The following is a 24,489-nucleotide window of genomic DNA, read 5'->3' as shown; positions in this document are numbered from 1 at the left end:
TCTGTGACATCCATCATTGTAATATTAGGTACATGGAAAAATAGTTGACAATGAAAAAGTATAAACAACAAGAAACAGAATGAAAATGTTTTCGTCAGAAAAAAACTTGTGCTTTAGCACTTTTATTTTCAAATGCAAAAAATACACAAATGGTGTAATGAAATCTTGAAAAATATGATTACAAGTATATCATGCTTTTCTCCACTACAGCCATAGACTTATATCATGGCAGGGTCAATAGATTTAGAGGTAGAAGGCATATTTAGAAGCTAAGAACTCCAACACCTTCTTCTTTTTACAGATGAGGAAAAAGATGGTTTATCCAAAGTCATAGAACTGGTAAATGTGTGAGGCAGAATTTCAACTCCAGTCTTCCTGTCTCCAAGTCCATTATGTTATCTACTGGGTCATTTAGCTTCCACCTCTACAACTCATTGTGAAGTCGCTAAATGAGATAATATTTGCACAGTACCTGGCACACAGTAGGTGCTTAAATGCTTATTCCCTCTCTCTTCTCATTATGACATTAGGTTCCCAAATGCTATGCCTGGAGAGCACAACTCCTGGTTGGTTATACCAAGAAAGAAAAACTTTAAGAGCTGGCTATGGACTATGTCTAAGGACTAGGCTAGCTAATTTTGTAGAGATTTGTTTCCTGGAGGTGTGGCTACAAATGTGATTAAATTTGTAGGCCACAAGAACTCAGAAAACTCTCTATGGGTGAGTTATAATCTGTCTTGTTAGAAAGTGTACCCACAGGGCGGCTAGGTGGCGCAGTGGCTAGAGCACCGGCCCTGGAGTCAGGAGTACCTGAGTTCAAATCCGGCCTCAGACGCTTAACACTAGCTGTGTGACCCTGGGCAAGTCACTTAACCCCAATTGCCTCACTAAAAAAAAAAAAAGAAAAGAAAGTGTACCCAGAGAAATAAAATCATGAATCTTTGAAATATCTTGGTTTACATAATAGATAATATAATAGAGACTATAAAGTCATATACATAAATGGAAACATATTTTATGTGTACCAGTGAAGTTCACCTAAATTAATCTTATACTAAAAACACTGAATCTCTCTTTAAAGCAATCATATAACATTTTTCCAAAGTCATATTTTTATCTATTGAGTTTCCTTAAAAGAACATAAGCTACCCCCCCAAAAAAAGACAGAAAGAAAGAAAGAACATAAGCTACACTATAAATTCCAACCTAGGAACAGCTATTCTCATTCAATTCAACAATAAGAATTTAGTAAGTGCTCATAATGTGTAAAGTGTTAGGAATACAAAGACAAAATAAAGATCAGCTACTTACACCTCAAGGAATTTACATTCTGCTTATAAACATTTTTATAATTACATGTCACAAGTGAAAACACACCAACTTAGTTGTAGCAGCTCTGGCTTTTAGAGATGAATCCCAGTTTTTTCCTAATCTTCCCAAAATTACATGCATTCCACAAATTTCCTACTTTTCAACCACATACTGTACAAATAATTCTAAATTAATTTTAGATATTATCTATATAATTACATATGCAAATGAAATACAATATGAATACAAACAGAAAAAGGGGAATGAAAAACTAGGACCACAGTATAAAAAATGTTGGGAGAATCACAATATGAATGCAAATAAGACTTTTCTTTTTAAAATTTAGAGATTTTGTTGACATATTGCTCTTATTTATTTATATGCTACCCCTTATCTACATCTGTATATTCCTTTTAAATCCAGTTTGTCAGTCACAGATGACATAGTTTCATACCATACAAAAAAAAAGTACATTACCTTAGAAAAATCGAGGTAATAAAGTATTTTTTAAACTGTTATAAATATTAATGTTCTAAATTTAGGTCATATTTTTTCTTCTCTATGAGGATGTAGGTTTCTAATAAATGAGGAAATGAGATGCTTCTTTATCATCAGTTTTCAATAGGAGAAGCAAGAGAGCATACAAAAGTGCAACACATCATAATGAGCTGGTATGTGGGTACAGAGTAGATCTGAAATTAGTTTGTTCACCTGATTTCATAATTGGATGCCATGTACTACTCCTAATAGAGCACCAAAAGTGCAAAGATTGAAATATAAACCCCTAATTAAGCAATGGTTTGACAGATCCAATGTCCTGTATCTGCTTGACACTATGGCTCAATAGGCATTTTCAACTAAAAATTAATACTGTATCAAGCATCCATCTTAGGAATAAGTAAAATTTGATAATGTTTAGAAAAAAGAAATCTAGAAGTCCACAGAAAAGTCCTATTCCTCCATCATAACTCTGCTTATAATTTTAACTATTCAAAGAATAGCAATTTGTTACGTTCTTTTAAAAAAAGGTTTCTGTGAATTCCTCATACAATATCAGGATTACTGTCATTTGATCATAACACAAGTGCAACTAACACAGCTGCCATGTCAGCTTCTCTTCAGGGGCTAGTTCTTAATCATAAATCAACTGAATGACTAATTCAACATTGTTAAAACTGGTGAGTAGATGCTTGGAGCCATTCCAGTTTTTACATCTTACAAAAAGGTCAATACACCTACTCAAATACACAATAGTCTTATCTTTCAAATGGTTTTCTTCTTTTCTAGGATTGAAAAATAACATGTTACCACTTAAATTTAAGTATGTTTTAACTATTAATTAAAATGTTCATTAATTCTGAAATGGTGACCCACTAAAACAAAAATAGTTTTAGCTTTTTTCATGTGCCCACAATCAGAAAACCTTTCCCTCTTCTTTTCTGCTTGCTTTAAATACTTTTCTGGTTGTAAAAGACCTATGAAAACATTTACTGCTGACTGTTTCCTGCACTAACCTTAATCTGTTACAGTAACATCACATATTAAACTTTAAAAACAAAACTTTTTTGCTAGTAGAGCAACTAGTGCAAATGGGGACGGAGATGTAGAACATGAACCAAAAACTCTGACACAAATTAAAAGGCATCTAGTAGTAAAATATATTCTAATCATTTACATCTGTTTGCACTGCTATAAAAGATGGAAATCCACCGTTAGTATCCTTCATAATAAAAATTGATTCTGCACTTTAATAAAAAGGCTATGTTGCATAAACAGAGGATTTAAAGCTGTGGCAGAGTGTCTGAATGAAAGGAAAATGGCAATCTTTCTGGCTCCAGTAGATGCCATTCCCTATCACACAATGTTTCCCACTCATAAATACATGACAAATACTTCCTCAATCATTTTTTACGAGCAGGGATGCACAGGGGGTAGTCAATGGCTAGCTTGAGGGAAAATAGGAACAGCAGGCGGCAGAAACTGTACAGAAAATGGCTATGTGGTAAATTCTCTTCTGGAACATCACTCAGTTACCCGTCTTTGATCTTTCAGCTACAATTACAATAAAGTCCACAAGACCTGATTTTTTTTTTTTAAAACTAGATCATTAGCTATACACAAAATCAATTAAATCTTTGTGTTATGGGACTGCCCAATTCATATTCCCAAATTCTTAAAAATTAAAAATTTGTAATTTATACAAAAGGTTTACTTTCAATTGGCTATAACCATGTCATCATCACAACTGGCATCACAAAAAACACGGGGTGTCTGGCGACAGCTAAATCACAGACTGGCGTCTCCCAAGCAGTCTGTCTACCATTAGGGTCTGGGAAATGGTATTTACTGTACAATTAGAGCCAGTGAGTTCTACCTGTAATCATCCAAATACAGGTGTGAGGAGCCCTTTTGGGCAAGGAAACTGACTCATCCTTTTTTCCTGTAAACTTTGATGTCTGTATCGTTACACTGAGCCTCAGGAAAACTCAACATTTACACAAAACTAGGGTGCTAAGATTTATTACATTCAAGGCAAATAATAAATTAAAATTCTTTCCCAAAAGTAACAATTTGACATATTAATCATCATATTTACAAGGTTACAAAACAAGACAGAACTGATTTTTTTCTTACAATCACATTATCTCATGGAAAAAACAGACATGATCAGTTTCAACAAACTTTCTATTTTAAGTTTGTATTTCCTAAAGTCTTACCAATAGAAAAGGTCATTCTGACATTAGAAAATACAAAATGTCTAAGAGTAATATCAACAGGGCAGTTTTAGTTGCAGTAATTTCACAGAATTTATTCTAATGATTTATTGGAGTTAACCATCTGACATTAATTATTGTTTTGGCTTCCAGTCTATGAATGTTTATTTTTCAGTTTAAAGCCTTCTCACTCTTTGATATCATATGGAAATGAGAATTTTTAATGGAAAATTGAAACCATGTGCATCTAAGTACTTAATGAAGTACAGGGAGAAACAGAGGGTGTATTTTTGGAGAATTCAGATATTTTGCTTTGGATAGTTTTGATTTGTTTGGATGACTTAATAGTAGAAAATACTGTGGGTCCAATGAAGCAAGTCAATCTCTGTACCATGCAAATATGTACGTGTGCATGCATGCAGATATATGCATATATATAACTTTTTGAAGTGAGTGCATGAATCAAACATTGCTAATTCTGATAAATCAAAAATGGCAGATTATAGATGTAAGTACCTGACGCAGATACATATATTTGTTCCTTGGAGTTTTTTAAGGCCTAAATTTCGCATTTTAATATTTGATGTTTTATAGGTAATTTCTTAATTTAAAAAATGATATTATATTACAAAAACATTCAACATTGTATCAAATTCCCAACTTCAAAGAGCAAATTAAGTAAGAAGACTTAAAATTAATGGGGAATTTATGGAATTTAATCTAGGGGAAAAGTACATGGATGTCATGATATCAAGAAGAAGACATGGCTTTAAAGAACAATATGTTACTATAAATTAACAGCAGGCCTCCAACTGAAAGGCTAAAACAACTTTTCACATGAGCATTCTTAACTTGCTTAAAAGGAGCAAGAAATAATTTTAAATGTATATAACAAAAAACAAAAAGAATAAGTTTATATCAATATCTATCTATCTATCTATCTATCTATCTATCTATCTATCTATCTATCTATCTATCTAAAATGAATGAGAGAGAGAGGTTTCTTCTATAGGTATCTATTAAATCAAGGTGGGGGAAGGGAAGGCACTCACCATTTGTTTTTCTTTCTAATGTAGTCCTTTTCTGAAAGGTTAACCAAGTAGATCATTGGTTTTGAAGTCAGAAACAAGTGTTTATTCAACACTTCAATCTAAAATACAGGCAGAAAGATAGAATTCTTTAAAAAATACCTAGTATTTATATATCAAATCATTTTAAAGCAAACTTTAATTTGTCATTTTTATTTCTAAAATGTTAAATATCATTAAACATCTTTAAAGAATATTAATGACTCTGGGAATGGTATTCTTTGACAGAAGTAAAGTCTAAATGAATGTTATAATCACTGCAAAATAGCAGTTACTCTCTTAAAACCATGAAGAAAAAAAAAGAAAGAAAAACTACTAACACGAGGTATGATATTTCTTGCTTACCTCTTTGTCATTCCAATCATGATAGAAGCGTACAGGTTTCTTTTCATCTATAACCCAATTTTTTATTTTGCACATTATGTCCTACACAGGATTAAGAAGAAGAAATCAATTAAAGACAAACATATACTTAACTCAAAAAAGGTACAAGTATGTAACTTTGGTGCTAAAGATACACATTTTTAACCCTTTAAACAAATATAATTCTCTTGTTCTGTAAGATGAACTAAATGCCAAAGAATAATTGCATTTAAAAACACTGAATATTAGTTAAATACACTTGTCATTTTTGATAAGTATATTGAAAGTTTTATCACCAAAAGACTGGTAAAAATTTAAAAATCAATACATTTCAACTACATTTTGGAGTAAATAAAATAGGGTGATATTTCACCATCAGTGGGTGAGCCCAAATATAAGATAAACATACAATTAAGAAGGGGGAGGGGATAGGCAGAAGAAATTAAATTACATTTTTTTCTTTTAAAAAACTGCAGAAGACATTGAGCCTATTATTGATGATACACCCTTCAAAAAATTAACTTAACTGACCCAAACCCCGTTTTATTCTGAATTAATTTTTTTTTGCCAGCACCTTCTCCTCCTCCCTTACCCCCCTCCCCAAAAAAAGTGAAACCTGCCAAAGCCTCCATTACACAATGGCAAGAGCCTTGCACTGGTGACCTCCAACCAGCTGCATTCACTTTCAGAACATCTCTCTCTGCTGGAAATCTAAAGGCCTTTTAGTTAGCAAGCTAGTGTGCATTCAGAAGGAGTAACTGCAGGAAGAGCCCAATGTGCTTTGTTTCTCTGGCCTTTCTTCACAGAAAGATTAATCATCTGTGAAATGGAAACGGCAAACAGCAAGTGACACAAACTGAACCCTTCAAGCCTTTCCTCATCAGTTTTGTGGTTCTGAATCTAAAAGCTGCGTGTGGCAAGGTTCTCCTTACAGGCAGGTGTTAATAAAAGGCTCTTGGGTCTGAAAGGTCAAACTTGGCTCTTCCAGAAGTAGTGCATTTGAGAGTCATCTGTTTTTTGTTAAAGATAATTTATGGGCAATGCTTTAAATAATGTACTCATAGAACTTATTGTAATATACAATTAATTATTTTAAAACAATCAATTTCTTGGATTTTCATCAATGTATTTACTTGGCCAAATGTCATTTATTTTTATAAACATCCACTTGTATAAATTACCTCAATATTTAATATACTTTCTTTCCAAATCTTGCTGTTTCTGAGGGGAAAAAAATAAGGAAAAAGCCCTACATCCTTACATCCTGATTTGAAACCCTCCAGGAATAGGACTCCCCACAGATTTTAACAAGGAAGGGGCAAGCTGAAAACTTTTAATGAAATCTAACATGTTCTGCCTAAGAATAATCACTTTTACTCTTCTATAACTGAATTTCACTCATAAATGTTTAAAAGTGGCTAATGTAACACCATTTCCTACAAGGAGAAGATCAAAGTGCTATATTACAAATGCATTATGATTAAAAAAGCACTGTGCAGCCTTGCTATTAACTGTTCTTTAAACCCTAAAAGGCTTCCCATAGATCTCACTTGGCACTGCATATACAACCTTTGACAAGTAATGTAGACCATTTTTATTCATTGCCTAAAATTGTAGGCAATTATGTGCGTCACACTGGCCACCTGCAAATTCTGAATGCCTGCTCCAGTTGTCAGTGCAAAAAACTAATGTCGGAGGGGATTAATCTAGGGGGAGAGAGTCCTCTTTAATGGCTCCAGCAGGTGAAATGGCCCAGCTGGTTACTATGATGAGTGGCCAGAACAGTTTATGTAGAGACATGCAACAAGATTATACAAAAAAAAGAGAGAAAAATTTATACCATCTTATATTTGGCCCCATTAGTTTTACAATTAAAAGTGAAAATTTTTTTTAATGAAACCAAAAATAAATAAGGAAAAGGAACCAACTTCACTCATATGAAGTGTGAATTAAACAGGGTTGTTTGCAAGTGTGGTATTCTTATCTTAAACTAGGAGGTCCTGACAAAATTCTGATAATTTGTGAAGGAATTTTGACTGCAACTATTTAAATTTTTTTTTAAAATGTTGTCATTACTTAAGAACCTTGTAACAAAAGCTTTTCGACATTCAAGTCTTCCTCCAGTGTAATATATTATATCACAAATTAGAGGCAATAGAATTCCAGCTAAAGGCAAAGAAAAGAATTATATATAATTAAAATTCTTTCAATAAAATATTTTCCATAAAGCTAAACTCAGGCCCTTTGGGGCCAATTACCAAATTATGCCTAAGTTTCTGGACTTGCCTAAATGAATTGATGCCAAGTATATTTTTTAAAATATGAAACTTTATTTTTTAGCTACCACCAATCTAATTGTTCCCTAAACAGTCATGAAAATTCAAGTTACATTTACTGAAGGTCCTTAGGCTAGTTTTGGTCTAAAAGGTCAGCTTATCTAAATTTCCTTCAGAAGATGAGCATCTGTTACTCTAGACAAATACATGGATCTCAATGTAATTAGTTACCTTATTGATACAAACTGAAACTTAAAATATTAGACAAAATTATATGCATCAAGGTAACTCGCAGATATGTAAGGAAAGTGTAAGCTTTGGCAAGTTGTACCAAGATAAAGAGGCTGTGTATGGTACTAGGGAAAGATTGAATCTGTTGTCCAAAGAGAAGCCAACTGAGTTAGATATAGAGAAGCTTGCCATTAATGACTTGGCCCCTTTATAATGACTTCTTAGACAATGGCATCCAATAAAAAAACAAAAAACATAAGATTCATATATCTTTCTTTCTACAAACACAAAAATTAGAAAAGAAAACAAAAAATTTAAAACATAACTTTTTCATTCTGAGAAATGTAATGAATGATATAGAAATCTAAATATTAATAAACATTTAATTATATAGTGTTTAACTCCTGTAATACAAAGACAAGACAAGGTTCCCAGCTTTTGTGGAATTTGCAGTTTCGCTAAACCACAGAAAATTACAATACACACTAATACATTTAAATAAGTGCATTAAACAGTAACAAAAGAAAGTTCTGTGCGAAATATGAGGGAGAAGTTTGTTACAATGGGAAGGAAATCAGGGAAATGTTTCATGGAGAAAAGCTGCATTTGGGTTAAGAAAAGGTGGAAAGGCATAAAGTATTTGGAGGACAAAAGTTAGTTTAGTTTGCAGAGAGTAATATGAAATACACCCAGAAAAGGTAGAACATTAGCTATAAACTTTAATCAGAGACATGATCTGATATAGTTGAGAAACTAAAGTGAGGAAGATTTGTTTTAGGAAATGAGGATAACAATCTTGGGCAGTGTTAAGAGGGGCCTGTACTAATGTAGTGAAAGAGAGAAGGGAATAAACAAGGAAGATATTGCAGTTATTTCTTTTACTAAAAATTCTTGGTTAATTGAGAACTATTTGGACCACAATTTCAAAATGTAATTATGAAAGTTAATACAATATAACTTTAATTTAATAAAAAAAAATTCAGATGGGCCTGAAGTGCCTTGGGAACAGCATCAATTAACTTTGCACAAATGTATAGGTTAAGACGGGGTAGAACTGTAAAATTGTATCTGTTAAGTTTTGGAACTAGAAGAAAATTTAACCTAATTCTATCAATGTAAAACAGAAGCTAAAAAAAAAAATAGAAACTAAGCCTAAAGAGTCATGAAAATAATCAAGTTTCCTGACTTTAACCCTAAATGCATTGCCTCAAACTAATCCTAAACTGACAAATTACCCAGCAGCTAATCTCCACACAGCCTGCAACCTCATTATGTCTGCTAGCTGTCTTTTAAATTCATCTTTGCCATTCTGAATAAACCCTCACATGCATTCATGTTCTCTCTAAATGCTGGAAACAGTCTTCTGCACCCACTGACCAGTCATATTTCTACCCTTACCTTTCTATAGGAAGTATTCCTCCTAACGTCTGAAGTGATCAACTACTGACAAAAAATGTAATTCAAATATCTCAATATCTGAAATATTTTAGCTATAACTCAACAGCTCTTTCAGTTACATTTTCTTCAAACTTTTGACTTTAAGCACACACTATATTTAAATATGTAACTACAAATCTTTACACCTATTATTTATTCTTTACGTCACTCTGCCTGATACTCATGGCTAGTTCTTGTATTCGTCACCCATAAACTCAATGTCTGAGCATACACTCTCATGTGTATTCTCTGTGCTCCCAATCTTTCTCTGGCTATTCAATGAAAATTTTATTAATATAATGATGTTTCTTTTATTAATACTGTCACTAACAGGATATAATGGAAAGCACTCAATCTGGGCTCATATTCTGGCTTCACCACCCATATATCTTTGAGCAAGTCTATCTCTCTATGGGTTGCAGTTTTCTTATCTGTAAAAGGAGAAGGTTAGACTACTCAATTATCTTTAAAGGTCTCTTCCATCTTTTTTTTTTTGGGGGGGGGGGTTTGAGGCAATTGGGGTTAAGTGACTTGCCCAGGGTCACACAGCTAGTAATTGTCAAGTATCTGAGGCCAGATTTGAACTCAGGTCCTCCTGAATCCAGGGCCAGTACTCTATGCACTGCACCACCTAGCTGCCCCCTCTTCTATCTTTAAATCCTTTGATCCAAAGATCACCAAGAAAAAAAAGAAAAAGAATACACTTAATCATCTTTGGTATTTATGAGAGATTACTATGATCCATTCATATTCTTCTGGTCTTTGGTTTTCTGATCCTTAACATCCAGGTGTAAAATGGCCCAATAAAAAGATTTAGGTTTTAGATTTTTCATAGGGCAAAGGAAAAAAAGACTAGGGACACAAATCAAAAGATAAACCAGATCTTGACCTTAAGAAGCTTAAAATATAGCAAGGAGAGACTACATTTACTTGTGTGTGTATATGCAAACATTTGTGTGTGTGCGTATGTATGTATGTATGTATGTATGTATGTATGTGTATATACATTTATACAAAATAATTTGAGGAGAGGAGGTGCCAGAAACTGAGGGGTGGGATATAGGGGAGGGGGGGGGGGATAAGATAACAAAAAGCTTAATGTAGAAGGCATCACATTAGCTAAGCTTTGAAGGAATCTAAGAATTCCAGGAGGCAAGTGAGAAGGGAGTCTATCTGAGGCATAAGGAATAGCCCATACAAAAGTATATAGATGGAAAATGGAGTCCTGCGTGAGGAACAATAGAAAAACCAATTTGTCTGGATTATGACTAGGAAAGAGCCAGTTTGTGAACAGCTTTAAAAATAAACAGAAAACTTTCTGTTTCATCCTAGAGGTAAGAGGGAATGACTTGAGTTCACTGCACTTTAGAAAAAACTCAATTTGGCAGCTGTGTGGAGGATGGATTGGAATGGTGAAAGACTTGAAGAAGAGAGATAATTAAGAGGCTATCATAATTGTTCAGGGAAGAAGTGATGAGGCCTTGAATGAGAATCATGGTCATATGACTGAAGAGAAGAAGATATATGCTAAAGACATAGTAAAAGCAGAAATGGTAAGATTTCACAGCTGATTTAATAGGTAGAATAAGGAAAGTGAAGAGCAGAGGATTACAATGAGGTTGCAAACTTGGTTGATTCTAGGCCTGCTATCACGTGCAATAGAAAGTGCAAAGTTTGAAGAAGGCTGGGTATTGGCAGAAAGGTTTTGAATTGTTTTGGACATGTTGAGTTTGAGATGCCTACTGAACAACCATTCTGAAATGGGTAGTCAATTGATATGATTACAGTTCAGAAGAGAGACTTGGACTGGATATAAAGATCTGAAAGTCATCTATATAGAAATAATTTTTTAAAAACCCACAGGAATTGCTGAAGTCACAAAAAGATTGTAGAGAGATGGTCCAAAACAGAGCCACGAGGCACATTCACAGTCAGAGGCAGGCTGTTTATGATTAACAAGTAACGGAGACTGAGGAACAGCAGATAGGAAAAAGAACAGAGAGAGAATAGTATGACAAAAACAAAAAGAGGAGAGAATATCCAGTAGGATCACAGCAGTGTGATATTCTACACAAAACCCAAAAAGAAAGCTGGACCTGGAAACAAGAAGTTGTAGTTGTTCAGTCATGTCCAACTCTTTGTGGCCCTAGGGACCATAACATGGCAGATAGGCCCTTCTATCTTTCACTATCTCTCAAAGTCTGTCCAGATTCATGTTGGTTGTTTCCATGACACTATCTATCCATCTCATCCTTTGCTGTCCTCTGGTCCTTTTCCCTTCAATCTTTTCCAATAATAAGTATTTAAGATTCAGTTTCAGTAATAGCCCAAACTAATTTCTTTAAATATTGACTTCCTTGATGTCCAAGGCACTCTCAAAAGTATGCTCTAGCACCATAATTTGCAAGTGTAGAATCTGGGGCATTCAGCTTTCTTTATATTCCAACTCTCACAATCATACACTGCTACTAGAAAAACCATAGCTTTGACTATACAGACCTTTGTCAGCAAGGTGATGATGGCTGCTGTTGAGATTTGCCATAGCTTTCCTTCCAAAGAGCAAGTGTCTTTTAGTTTCATGGCTCAGTCACCATTCACAGCAATCTTTGAGCCCAAGAATATAAAATCTGATAATGCTCCCATTTTCTCCCTCTATTTGCCAGGAAGTGATGGGACCAGTTGCAAAGATCTTAGGTTTTCTGATGTTAAGCTTCAAGGCACGTTTTATCCTCTCCTCTTCCACCTTCAAGAAGTTTCTTAATTCTGCTCCACTTTCTAACATGAGAGTGATATCATCTGCATATCTGAGATTGTTGATATTTCTCCCAGAAACCTTAATTCCAGCTTTTCATTCATCCTGCCTTACATTTCACATGATGTACTTTGTATATGTTAAGTAGATATGGTGACAATATACTAGGCTTGTCATGCTCCTTTGCCAATCTGAAACCAATCAACTGTTTCATGTTCAATTCTCTTGCTTCTTGGACCACTCATCTCTTTAAGGACTTGCCACATTTTGCTGTGATACACAAAGGTTTTGGTGTGGTCAATGATGCAAGGTAGATTTTTTTTCCCTGGAACTCTCTTGCTTTCTCCATAGTCCCACAAATATTGGCAATTTAGTCTCTAGTTCCACTGCCTCCTTGAAACATCTAACTGTGTAACCCTGGGCAAGTCACTTAGCCCTGTTTGCCTTAGTTTCCTTATCTGTAAAATGAGCTGGAGAAGGAAATGGCAAACCACCCCAGTATCTATGCCAAGAAAACCCCAAGTGAGATCACAAAAACACAGCTTAAATGACTGAACAATACACTTTTCGTCCATTTACATCGTCTTTCAATGGAACAAACCACTAAGTGGTTGAAAAATGTATATTGACTATAAGGTCATATGCAGGTAGAGAGAAAACATATATGGTTTATTCCATCAAGGAGAATTACAAATAATGGAAATCAATAACCAAATGTTTGGTAAACAACAAAACATAAATTACTTAAGAAATGCCTGAGGACAGCTAGGTGATATAGTAGATAGAGGAGCCGAGTTCAAATCTGGTCTCAGACACTTACTAGCTGTGTGACCCTGGGCAAGTCACTTAATCCTGATTGCCAAGAAAAAAGAAGAAAAGAGAGGGAGGAAGGGAGGGAAGGAAGGAAGGAAGGGAGGGAGGAAGGGAGGAAGGAAGGGAGGAAGGGAGGGAGGAAGGGAGGGAAGGAGGAAGGAAGGGAGGGAGGAAGGGAGGAAGGGAGGAAGGGAGAAAGGGAGGAAGGGAGGAAGGGAGGAAGGAAGGGAGGGAAAATTCCCTATTTGCTTAAAAATACTACTTAGAAAACAAGAAAGTGCTGGCAAAAATTAGGGTTTGATCAACATCTTATACTATATTCTACAATAAATCTTAAAATATTTATTTTATTTTTTCCAGTTATATGTAAGAGTGGTTTTCAACATTCATTTTCATAAGATTTAGAATTCCAAATTTTTCTCCCTCCCTCCCTTTCCTCCCCCCTCCACACGACAGCAACCAATCTGATATAGGTTATATATGTACAATCCACAAGTGCTCTTGGAATTGTCTTAGATCATTGTATTGCTGAGAGTAGTTAAGTCAATCACAATTGCTCATCAAACAATACTGCTGTCACTGTGCACAATGTCCTCCCAGTTTTGCTCACTTTACTATACATCAGTTCATATGAGTCTTTCCAGGTTTTTCTGGGAACATCCTGTTTGTCATTTCCTATAGCACAATACCATTCCACTACAATCATATATCATAGCTTCTTCAGTCATTCCTCAATTGATGGACATTCCTTTGATTCCCAATTCTTGGCCACCACAAAGAGTTGCTATAAATATTTTTTGTACAATGTTCCTCCCTTTTCTCTTTTTCACAATTATTATTGTTAACTGTTTCCCTCCATCGTATTCCCTTCCCCATGATATTTACTCTTCTACAATAAATCTTAACTGGATGGGTAACCTTAATATTAAAGAGCATATCATTTTTTTTAAAAATCGGAAGAAAAGCAGATCATACAGCTTTTATAGCTATGAGCAGTAGGTACATCCCACTCCCCCTTTTCTGGAGACTATCTCACTATCTCACTCAGATTGGTAGTACAGAAATTACTCATGATGCCATATTCCAGAACTGTTTGGGACAATGGCTTTGTGGTACTCCTTTTCTGACCTAGGCTAATTCAATCCTTCTTAGGCATCTTGGTAACCCTAGTCTTCTTGCAGTTCACCTTTGTGGTGCTAAACTTAATGAGGGTACCTAATCAAATTAAGGACTATGCAGAATGTCTAAACATGAGGAATACACCAACTTTAGCATACTCTGTAGCACAATGACAGATAGGCATGAGGCACCACCACCCATGGGAGATGTGTTTTTAACCACGTAAATTAGAGGCAATAACAAAATATAAAACTTTACATGATAAACACACATACACACACACACACACAAAGATTACATAGAAGTGAAAAGCTTTTGCACAAACTTAAATGCATCTGTGTTTAAAAAAAAAAAAAAAAGGTAAGCAGTCAAATTGGGGGTGGGGTGGGGGAAAGATTTGGTATACAAAGTAAAGATATGACTTCCAGACACTTAAGAACAAAATTTGGGAGTTCTGGAATTTGGCTATAATATTCCTGGAGGTTTTCCTTTTGGGATCTCTTTCAGGAGGTGATCAGTTGGATTCTTTCAATTTCTATTTTAGCTTCTCCTTCTAGAATATCAGGGCAATTTTCCCTCACAATCTCTTGGAGGATGGTGTCTAAGCTCTTGTTTTGGTCATGGTTTTCAGGTAGTCCGATGATTTTCAAATTCCCTCTCTCCTAGATTTATTTTCCAGGTCAGCTGTTTTTCCAAGGAGATATTTCACATTGCCCTCTATTTTTTCATTCAATTGGATTTGCTTTACTGTGTCTTGGTTTCTCATAAGGTCACTAGCTTCCATTTGCTCAATCCTAATTCTTTTATGCAATTATTTTCAACAGACAGTTTTCTAATCTCCTTTTCCATTTGGCTTTTCAAACTGTTGACTTTTTTCTCATGACTCTCCTGCATCGCTCTCATTTCCCTTTCCATTCTTTCCTCTCTTTCTCTACATCTTCTTTCTATCTCTCCTACTTTCTCTTCAAAGTCCCTTTTGAGAGCTTCCATGGCCTGAGACCAGTTCATATTTTTTCTTGGAAGCTTTGGATGTTGGAGCTTTGACCCTGTTATTATCTTCTTCTTCTGAAGTTGTATTGTGGTCTACCTTTCCCCCAAATAAGTTTTCAGTGGTCTTCTGCTTTCTCTGCCTACTGATCCTGACTTACTATTTCTTGGCTTTTAGCTCCTTCTTAAAATGTAGTGCTGCTTCCAGGACACATTGTTCATGCTACAGCGCAGCCCAGGGGGTGATTGGGCTTCTTCTCAGCCTGCCTGGACTGTGAGTAATCACAGCCGCTTTCTCTTTGACCCGGAAACAGAAGTCTGATTGAACTCTGTTTCTTGATGGTCGGAAGCTTGGCATACATTTGCCTCTCCACCACTAGGCCACCACCACTCAATTCAGCCCACTGGTTCAGACCCAGGGTGCTTTGCCCCAACTCTAGCAGATACTGCCTCCACTTCACCCCGGCCTACCACCGAACCCCCTCACCAGTCCGTGATTGGAGCTTCAGAAACTGCTGGTGCTGAAGACTCTGACATGCACCAGAAGCACTGTCCCTGGCTGGGTCCGGATTGCATGCTGAGCTGTTCAGCCTGATCAGTAGGAGATCAGAATTGCCCTCTTTTGCAGAGAAATAGTCTCACTCTGTTCTTATGTGCAGTAGGCTTTTCTGGGTTTTGTTTTTTTACTGCATTATTTGGGCATGAGGAGACGGGTTTATCTAGAGCTTGTGGGAGTCACAGCCTCTCCTCTGCCTGAGATTATTTTCCAGCAAAGACAGACTAGAGGGGGCTGCAAGTAGAGTCCAACCCTGTGATTACGTGGAAACAGACCCCAGGCACACTGCCCCAGAGGAACTTAACCCAGAACCTCCAAATCAGCTGCAGCACCAGCATCTTCTGGAACTAAGTTTACGGTTGGGTGAGAGGGCTGAACAGCTGGCCAGTACAGGGGTATCTGACGGACCTAAGGAGGAATTCGGGGGTCCCACCCCAGCAGGAAACCAGGAAGAAATCTTGAGTGGTGGGAGGCCCAGGTGGGAGAGGGGTGCAGGCTCGTCAAAGCTAAAATCCACCATAGTGCTCTGCTGGCTGGTTATCTAGCAAGTTGGCTTGAGGTTATCTTAGGACCAGAGAACAGGCCAGGCAAGAGAAAAACCTGCCCTCCTCAAACCAAAACACCTGGGACCCTCTGAAGCTTGTGACTATGTAGCTTGGAAGTAGGGCCCCACTGTAAGAGGGAGTTAAAAGTCAAGTAAAAGACAACAAGATGAGCAAGCAAAGAAAGTTGAGAACTATAGAAAGTTTCTTTAGTGACAAGGAAGATCAAGGTACACCATCAGAAGAGGATAACAACCTCAGGGCCCCTAAATTCAAAGCTTTCAAGAAAAACATGAATTGGTCTCAGGCCATGGAAGCTCTCAAAAGGGACTTTGAAGAGAAAGTAGGAGAGATAGAAGGGAGATTTAGAGAGGTGGAGGAAAGAATGGAAAGAGAAACGAGAGATGCAGGAAAGTCAACAGCTTGAAAAGTCAAATGGAAAAGGAGATACAAAAGCTCTCTGAAGAAAATTATTATCTAAGAATTAGGATTGAACAAATGGAAGCTAGTGACTTTATGAGAAAACAAGACCCAGTAAAGCAAATCCAAATGAATAAAAAAAGAGGGCAATATGAAAGATCTCATTGGAAAAACAGCTGACCTGGAAAATAGATCCAGGAGAGATCATTTGAAAATCATTTGAATACCTGAAAACATGGACCAAAATAAGTCTTGAATGTTTTCATATCTGTGCCAAAAGAAGAGCAGCTAATAACTTCTTGATTTAAATTAATGAAAATTTCGTCCTTCAAAACATAGAGGAAAGAAAGAAGAGAAATTCTGTTCTGGAACTAAATCTCATTGATAGGAAATAATGTGTTGCTGGGGTGGAAATAATTGATGGAAACTCTAGAGGGAAGTGACCACTCCTTCCTAGTCAATCAATAAGTATTTATTTAGTGCCTACTATGAGACAGTCATTACATTAACCACTAGCGATAAAAAAAATAAAAAAATTTTTAAAAAGGCAAAAGACAGCTACTACCCTTAAGGAGCTTATAATATAATAGGAGACTCCTAGGGTTGGTAATAGGGAGAAGGGGTGGAGAAGAGATGGAAGAAGAAATCCAAGCATAGCCTGAAGTACACCCAATATTTTGGAATTGTAGATTTCAAAACATAGGTAAAATCCCAAAGTAAAATACTATAGGAAAAGCTAGTCCAGGAGAGTCAAAAGATACTTCACAATAAAATTCTTATATTAAGAAATAGAGAGGAAATTCCATTGAGAAGCAAAAGGAATTTTATCTGAAGACACCACTGTGTGTGTGTGTGTGTGTGTGTGTGTGTGTCAAGAATGTTTAAGTTCAGAATGAACTCAGACTGAAGACACACACAAAAAAAGTTTTTAAAAACTATATTAAAAGAAAAAAGAGGGATAGAAACTTTATATGGGGGTGAACCAGACAATAATTGATAATAGAAAGAAGGTAGAGCTGTTCGTTTTCCATTTTATCTTTTCTCTGCCGAGGAGAATGAGCTTTCCGCTGGAAATTAAAGAACAAAAATTTTCAACAGGAAGCTGATTCTCAAAATAAGAAGGTAGTGGAGAGAGAGCCAAGCTGTCCTTGATGAATTAAGTCACTTGATCCAGATGAATTTACTGAGCATGTTATAGTGGGGTTTCTAATTTTCAAATTTTATGATTATTACTTGTAGGAAAAAATAGTATTAATAATTATATATGCTTACATTTGTTTCCATTTGAAAATTTTAAAAAAATAATTAGCCCTCTCTGATTTTGATCTTCAATATGAATAGATGGCTAGCTTGCCAAACCAATCATTTCTGAAATCCATATACTGAATCACACTTCTTGAAATCTCAACATAAAATCATTCATATAATATTCACTTAGATATCAACATATTTTTTTTTAAATAATCATGTCACTCAGAAACAACTCTTTAATTAGCCTGTCACCAAGACTTTAGGTTACTGAGAAACAATGCAGTTCTACCCTAATGATTTTTCACAGAATTATCACATGACCTTTGGTCACTTTAAAGAACGTGTAGAACACTGGCCATGAGGGAGCCCCAAAACAATACAACATAACAACATACTTTTACTTACATATTCAGGTTTTAATTTCTTGTCTCCTCCTCTCACAGCCACCTTTTCTAGTTTATCTATTATGGGCATAATCATTTCCTCATCTTTAAGTCGAAGCTCTTCATGTATTATTTCTATGTCCCTAACAGGATCTACACTTCCTTCGATGTGAGTGATGTCATCATCTTCAAATGATCCTAAAACATATCAAAGAGAAAAGAAATTCAGCATACAAGTGATATAAGAAAACATAAGAATAACTATGAATATAAAATTCTTTGTAAGTCAATTACAACTAAACAGCATTCTGAATTCTATTTTGATTCATGACATTTTATTCCAATTTAGTACTACTGTACATTAGCTATAAACAAACTACCTCAAAACAAGTAAGTTTAACAAGTAAAAACCTGGTTCGAAGAGATAGTTATAAGCTTTAAAATGAGAATTTTACTACATTATAAGAATACTGCTCCACATTTTGAACATTAAAACATCACAAGTTCCAGCAAGGAATTCTGAAGTTCTGAACTGTACTATTAAGGTTTCCAAGGAAAACAGGTTTTGGGGGTGGGGGGAGGAGACAAGTCCTGAAATCATCTGGCAGACCTCTTCTCTGCTTCAATCTACTTTATCACTGTGGTTCTGACGGTGATTAGATAATGAACCACTCAGACTCACAATTTACACAGCAGCTAATTTCATCGGTTTGATTTGAGGGTATGGTTTTTAGGGGGCTATCAAAGAAGCAGATGAAGGTGCATTTGTCATGTATGAGTGACAACTATTCACACTATATGAACAAAATGGTACTGGCCCTTATTAGGAACACATGCTATTATCACATATTTAAAGTGCAGTTGAAGCCATAATTTCAAATTGCCAACTGGAAACATAAGGGTAAAACAACCAGATATTACTGAAGCATGTGTACTGACTTTATGCCCTATTGAAGACATAATGTGGCAACATAATTCAACTAGGATTTTCTCAAATTACCAGATAAAGCACAGTATCCTAAAATGAAAAAATAAGAATTAATAGAAAGTAGCAGCAGCCTGCACATAAAAAATAATAGATTCATTCATAAATAAATTTCACTGGAGTAATGACCAGCACAAAACAGGATTTAATATTTACACACCATTGTTTAAAAAAAATGAATCTTCATTTCTTTGGGATATTCTTATTATTACTGTAGGACAATTAAAATTCACATAAAAATCAATTAACATTTTTCATACTCTCAAAACACTAAGTAAAATATTCCCCATACAAGTTAGAAATAACACAACTTTTCCTACAAATAAATATGGGCAGTTTTCCTCTCAAAGTAGAATTACTCATGGCATCAACACATAACTGTTTAAGATAATCAGGGACAATTTAGTTAGAACTGGATTACAAATGGTGTTAATATTAAACAGTTAAAAAGATTAAGATATTGCTTTAGAAATAACCAAAAAAGGGACAGCTAGGTGGCGCAGCAGATAGAGCACCGGCCCTGGAGTCAGGAGGACCCGAGTTCAAATCCGACCTCAGACACTTGACACTTACTACCTGTGTGACCTTGGGCAAGTCACTTAACCCCAATTGCCTCACCAAAAAAAAAAAATATATATATATATATTTTTTTAATTAACCAAAAAAACCCACCAAGATTAAAAAACAAACAAAAAAAGATTATGGAAAGAATCAGTCTTTTACTTTCTCAAAATCTCTTTAGTAGCCTCTCACAGATATGCCTCATAGTAGATAGAAAGCTGGCCTATGAGTGAAGAAGACAAGAAGTAAAATCCTGCTTCTTACATATATACTGGCTGTATTACCTTGGACTAGTAAATTAACCTCTCAGAGAAGGCTGGTTAGTTCAAATTTGATCATAAAATGAAAAAAAATAGATCCTAAAATGAATGTTTGTTCTATTCCATAACCACATAACACAATTCCAAATGTAGCTTGCTATTCTTAAAAACATACGCCTTGGTTCACAAAGAAGTCGATAGGTGTTGGCAATAAATTGGATATGGGGGTGGGCGGCTGAGATAGTGAGGAGACAAGGATGATAGCTAGGTTAGGAACCCAAGTGACTTCAGAAGATGATGTTGTTTTCTACAGTAATAGAGAAGTTTGGAAGAATGTAGAGATTAGGGAGAAAGGTGAGTTCCATTTTGGACACAGTGACTTTAAGATGTCTACCAGACATCTAGTTCAAGATGTCTCAAAAGCAATTGGAGATGTGAAATTCAAGATCAGCTGAAAGTTATGGCCAGGATAGGGAAATGGGAAAATCTTCAACATAGAGATAGTAATAAAATCCATAGGAGCTCATAGGACCACAAAGTGAAACAATAAAAAGGGATGGAAAAAAGAGAGCCTAGGACAGAACCCTGTGGGACAACTCTGCTTAAAGGGTATAATCTAGAGCAAAGCTTCTTAAATTGTGGGTCAAGACCCCATGTGAAGGTCGCAAAAAATTTGGCAACGCCAAAAGGTTATGTATCCCTATTTTATATTACTCTTATACCCAGAGTCGCATAAAAAATTCTTGGGCAAAAAGGGGTCACAAGGGGAAAGAGTTTAAGAAGTCCTGATTGAAAGGAGAATCCAGCAAAGGGGACAGTGGAGAAGTGCTAAGAGAGTTAGGAAGAGTAGCAGGAAAGAGTTGGTGCCTGGAAAATCGAGTATCAAGGAAAAGGAGATCAATACTGTCAAAGACTACAGAAAAGTTAAGGAGAAATAAGACTGAAAAGGGGCCACTGAACTAAGATTATCTATATTGTATCTTGTATATACCTTGTTTGTATATAGCTGTTTCATGTTGTCTACACCGTTAAACTGTGGCCTCCTTGAGAAAAGAAACTCTTTTCTACCATTCTCTGTATTAACACTTATCAAAGTGCCAAGCACAAAGACATGTCTATTGACTGATTATAACTTTATAACTAAAAGTGGCTTATAGCAGCTCCCAAAATGAAAACTGCATGAAAATTTAATGATCCCTAGACAACCAACTTCTGTTGAAAATACTGAAAAGATAATATTAGCAATAGCATCCTCCTCTATATTGTAAAGAGTTGTTATTTGAGGTTTTTATGACCCCATCTTTTGGCTAGAATATAAAAAACCCTAGGTGAGTGCACTGGCCTGGGGCTCAGGCTCTACCCACTGGTTGTAGCAATTGCCATGGGCCTGGCAAAATTATGACTGGAAGCCCAGCAAGGGCAGTTGTGTGACTGCCAGTCAGGGCTGAAATCCAATTGGCTTGGGGCTGTGTGTGGTCAGCCTGAGTTCTGCTGGGAAGGAGAAGGGAGGAGTTTAGTCATTCTAGCTTGAAGCTGGAAAGTGACAGGATGCAGCCATATGTTCTCAGCGGATCCCTGGGCAGTGGTATTATTCAGGTTGTATCGTTTCCCTTCCCCCATTTTTTTTTTCTTTCCCTTAATTCTACTGATCTTGCTTGTGTTTTTAAGTTCATTCTTGTTAATAAACCCTGTTCTATTTTTGAGGGAAGTTGTTGGTCTCCTTCCTTGCCCCAATATTGTAGCGAGCTGCCTAGCTAACATTCCCCAATTAAAATTTGGCCCCTACAGTTTAGTACATCTTTAGGTCCATAGTCTTTCCCCAGTACTTCTCCAGGAGCAACATAACAAAAAACAAACAAACAAACAAAACCCCAGCTATTTCAAGTGGATAAACTATTTTTGTTTGTTTGTTTGTTTGTTTTTAGTGAGGCAATTGGGGTTAAGTGACTTGCCCAGAGTCACACAGCTAGTAAGTGTCAAGTGTCTGAGGCCGGATTTGAACTCAGGTCCTCCTGACTCCAGGGCCGGTGCTCTATCCACTGTGCCACCTAGCTGCCCCTAGATAAACTATTTTAACACTTATATAGAAGAATCAAGTTGTATGTTGGAAGTTTCACATTACTCAATTACACATGGCACTAAGTTTGACACAGAGATTAATTTTTTAATAGCCTTTTCAATTTCCTTTATATAAATGACCTTTCCTTTTAGGGTAGTTAATTCTCTCATGTTGCTATGTACCTCGTGGATGCCAAGTTATTGCTATGTGGTTGCAGGTCACTGTCTCAGTTCAGACGAGATCCTTTCTTGGAGACTACCCAACCTGCAATCAGGCAAAAGCTATCCTGAATTCTGCCCATAGCCACTCAATGAATAGCCTTTCCACTTCCATATCTGCAGGAAATCAGAACCCCTGTCAGAAAACCTCTCTTCATGCTTCCTAAAACCACTGCTAGTATGAAAAATTTCTATTTTCCATTCATCAAAGAGCTTCTCTCATTTAGATGGCCCCCAATTTGACAAAACACATACAACACCCCCCCCCCCCCCGATGAGAACAAAGTATTACTGCAGCTAGATGAAGACTCAGGGAAAGAGAAATAGGGATTTCCTCAGATACTTAAACAACTCAGGGTGAAAGCAATATTCTACTGGGTGGGCCAAAAGTCACAAAGGGGTTTCAATATTTAATAAATCTTATTTTTTGTTTTTCATTTACAATACCATAGCATCATACAGAGGTAATTTACGTTACCTGTGAAAAATCAAATCTCGTAAGTGGCAAAAAATAAAGAAGAAAAAAAGAATTTTCAAAAAGTTATTAAAATATCATGACTTTTGGCCCACCCTATAGTACTAACAGAAATGTTAGCATTAACAAGATCATTAGAATTGTTAGGTTGTTTCACTTGACTTGAGTGGGCTGGCTCAGTAGATAACGTGTTCTTCACAAAGGAGCTCCATAAATGTGACTCTTTGGGTGTACTGAATAGAGAATTCTTTTCCTTGGATGAGCTAGACTAGATGGCTGATACGGTTCCTTTCCAATCTGAAATTTTGTGATTCTTCTAATTTAGGGAAAACTTTACTCGATATCCCATGCAACAGCAAGGGCTAAGAAAACCTCCATGTAGGGTAATGTAGCAGAAAGGACATGGAATTTGGAGTCAAAACAATTCAGTTTTTGGGTCTTATTTATGTACTAGATGTGCGACCTTGGGCAAGTCTTTTTTTTTGGGGGGGGGGGGGGGGGCAATTGGGGTTAAGTGACCTGCCCAGGGTCACACAGCTAGTAAGTGTCAAGTGTCTGAGGCCGGATTTGAACTCAGATACTCCTGAATCCAGGGCTGGTGCTCTATCCACTGGGCAAGTCTTTTAACCTTATGGGTCTATTTCCACATCAATAAAACGGTGTTAAGGATATATTCCTTACCTACTTTGGCAGACAATTGTGAGAAAAGTGCTTTGTAAACCTTATAGATCTGCATAAATGTAAGTTATTGTTACCTTCTATCAGGGACCAATGAAATGTTCTCCAGTAGAGCAACTATCCAGAATTGAGGCTTTAATTTCCACAGGAATGTAGATCAGAGGTAACTTTGAAGAGTCAGGTATGAAGTGTGTGATGCTTGTATTTATGTCACAACTAATTAACTGACTGCTATCTATGCTCAAAATGCAGATAACAAGATAAAGGAACATTGGGGGTTCTCCCCAGGCTCCAGAAGAATAAAATGTTCTGTTAAAAAAAAAAATGGAAAGGTAGGAAAAAAAGGGGGGGGGGGTGCAGCTAGGTGGCCCAGTGGATAAAGCACTGGCTTTGGATTCAGGAGTACCTGAGTTCAAATCCGGCCACAGACACTTGACACTTACTAGCTGTGTGACCCTGGGCAAGTCACTTAACCCTCATTGCTGCACCAAAAAACAAAAAACAAAAAACAAAAAAAAAGGAAAGGTTTCAGTATGAAAACAAATTTTAAAAGATCTGAAAAAGCAGAGGGAAATTTCAATGGACCTGGATTTTGGACAGTGACACAAATGACAAAAAAAAAGAACAAAAGCTGTAGGAGAGGAACAATCAATACAAAGCATATTCTAAAGGAGAATTGAACCTTCTGAATAAGCAGCATGTGGTTTGTTTGCCAATGAATGATAATGTGGCTCCACTTGAGGTTAGAAATCACTCAGTAAGAGTCAGAAAATGAAGGGACCAGAAGTGGTGGCTGGTGATCTCCATGTGAGATGATTTTTCTGCATGCTTCTAGAGATCAGTTGTGGACAGTTAGGTGGTGCAGTGGATAGAGCACCGGCCCTGGAGTCATGAGTACCTGAGTTCAAATCTGGTCTCAGACACTTAACACTTACTAGCTGTGTGACCTTGGGTAAGTCACTTAACCCCAATTGCCTCACTAAAATAAAAAAAAAAATAAGACAAATGAT

General features: G+C 36.3%; 1 protein-coding gene across 1 annotated transcript in view; it reads right to left on the bottom strand.

The window, feature by feature from the left end:
• The window catches only part of OLA1 (Obg like ATPase 1), a 255,463-nt gene that overhangs the window by 79,789 nt on the left and 151,185 nt on the right, over positions 1-24,489 (bottom strand). Inside the window, 3 exon segments of the mRNA XM_043996908.1 lie at positions 5,078-5,175; positions 5,459-5,539; positions 18,266-18,441. Coding sequence (XP_043852843.1) covers positions 5,078-5,175; positions 5,459-5,539; positions 18,266-18,441 — 355 coding nt within the window.

Source organism: Dromiciops gliroides, chromosome 3 (assembly GCF_019393635.1).
Source record: "Dromiciops gliroides isolate mDroGli1 chromosome 3, mDroGli1.pri, whole genome shotgun sequence".
Taxonomy (NCBI): Eukaryota; Metazoa; Chordata; class Mammalia; order Microbiotheria; family Microbiotheriidae; genus Dromiciops; species Dromiciops gliroides.
This window is presented reverse-complemented; position numbering and strand designations above follow the sequence as displayed.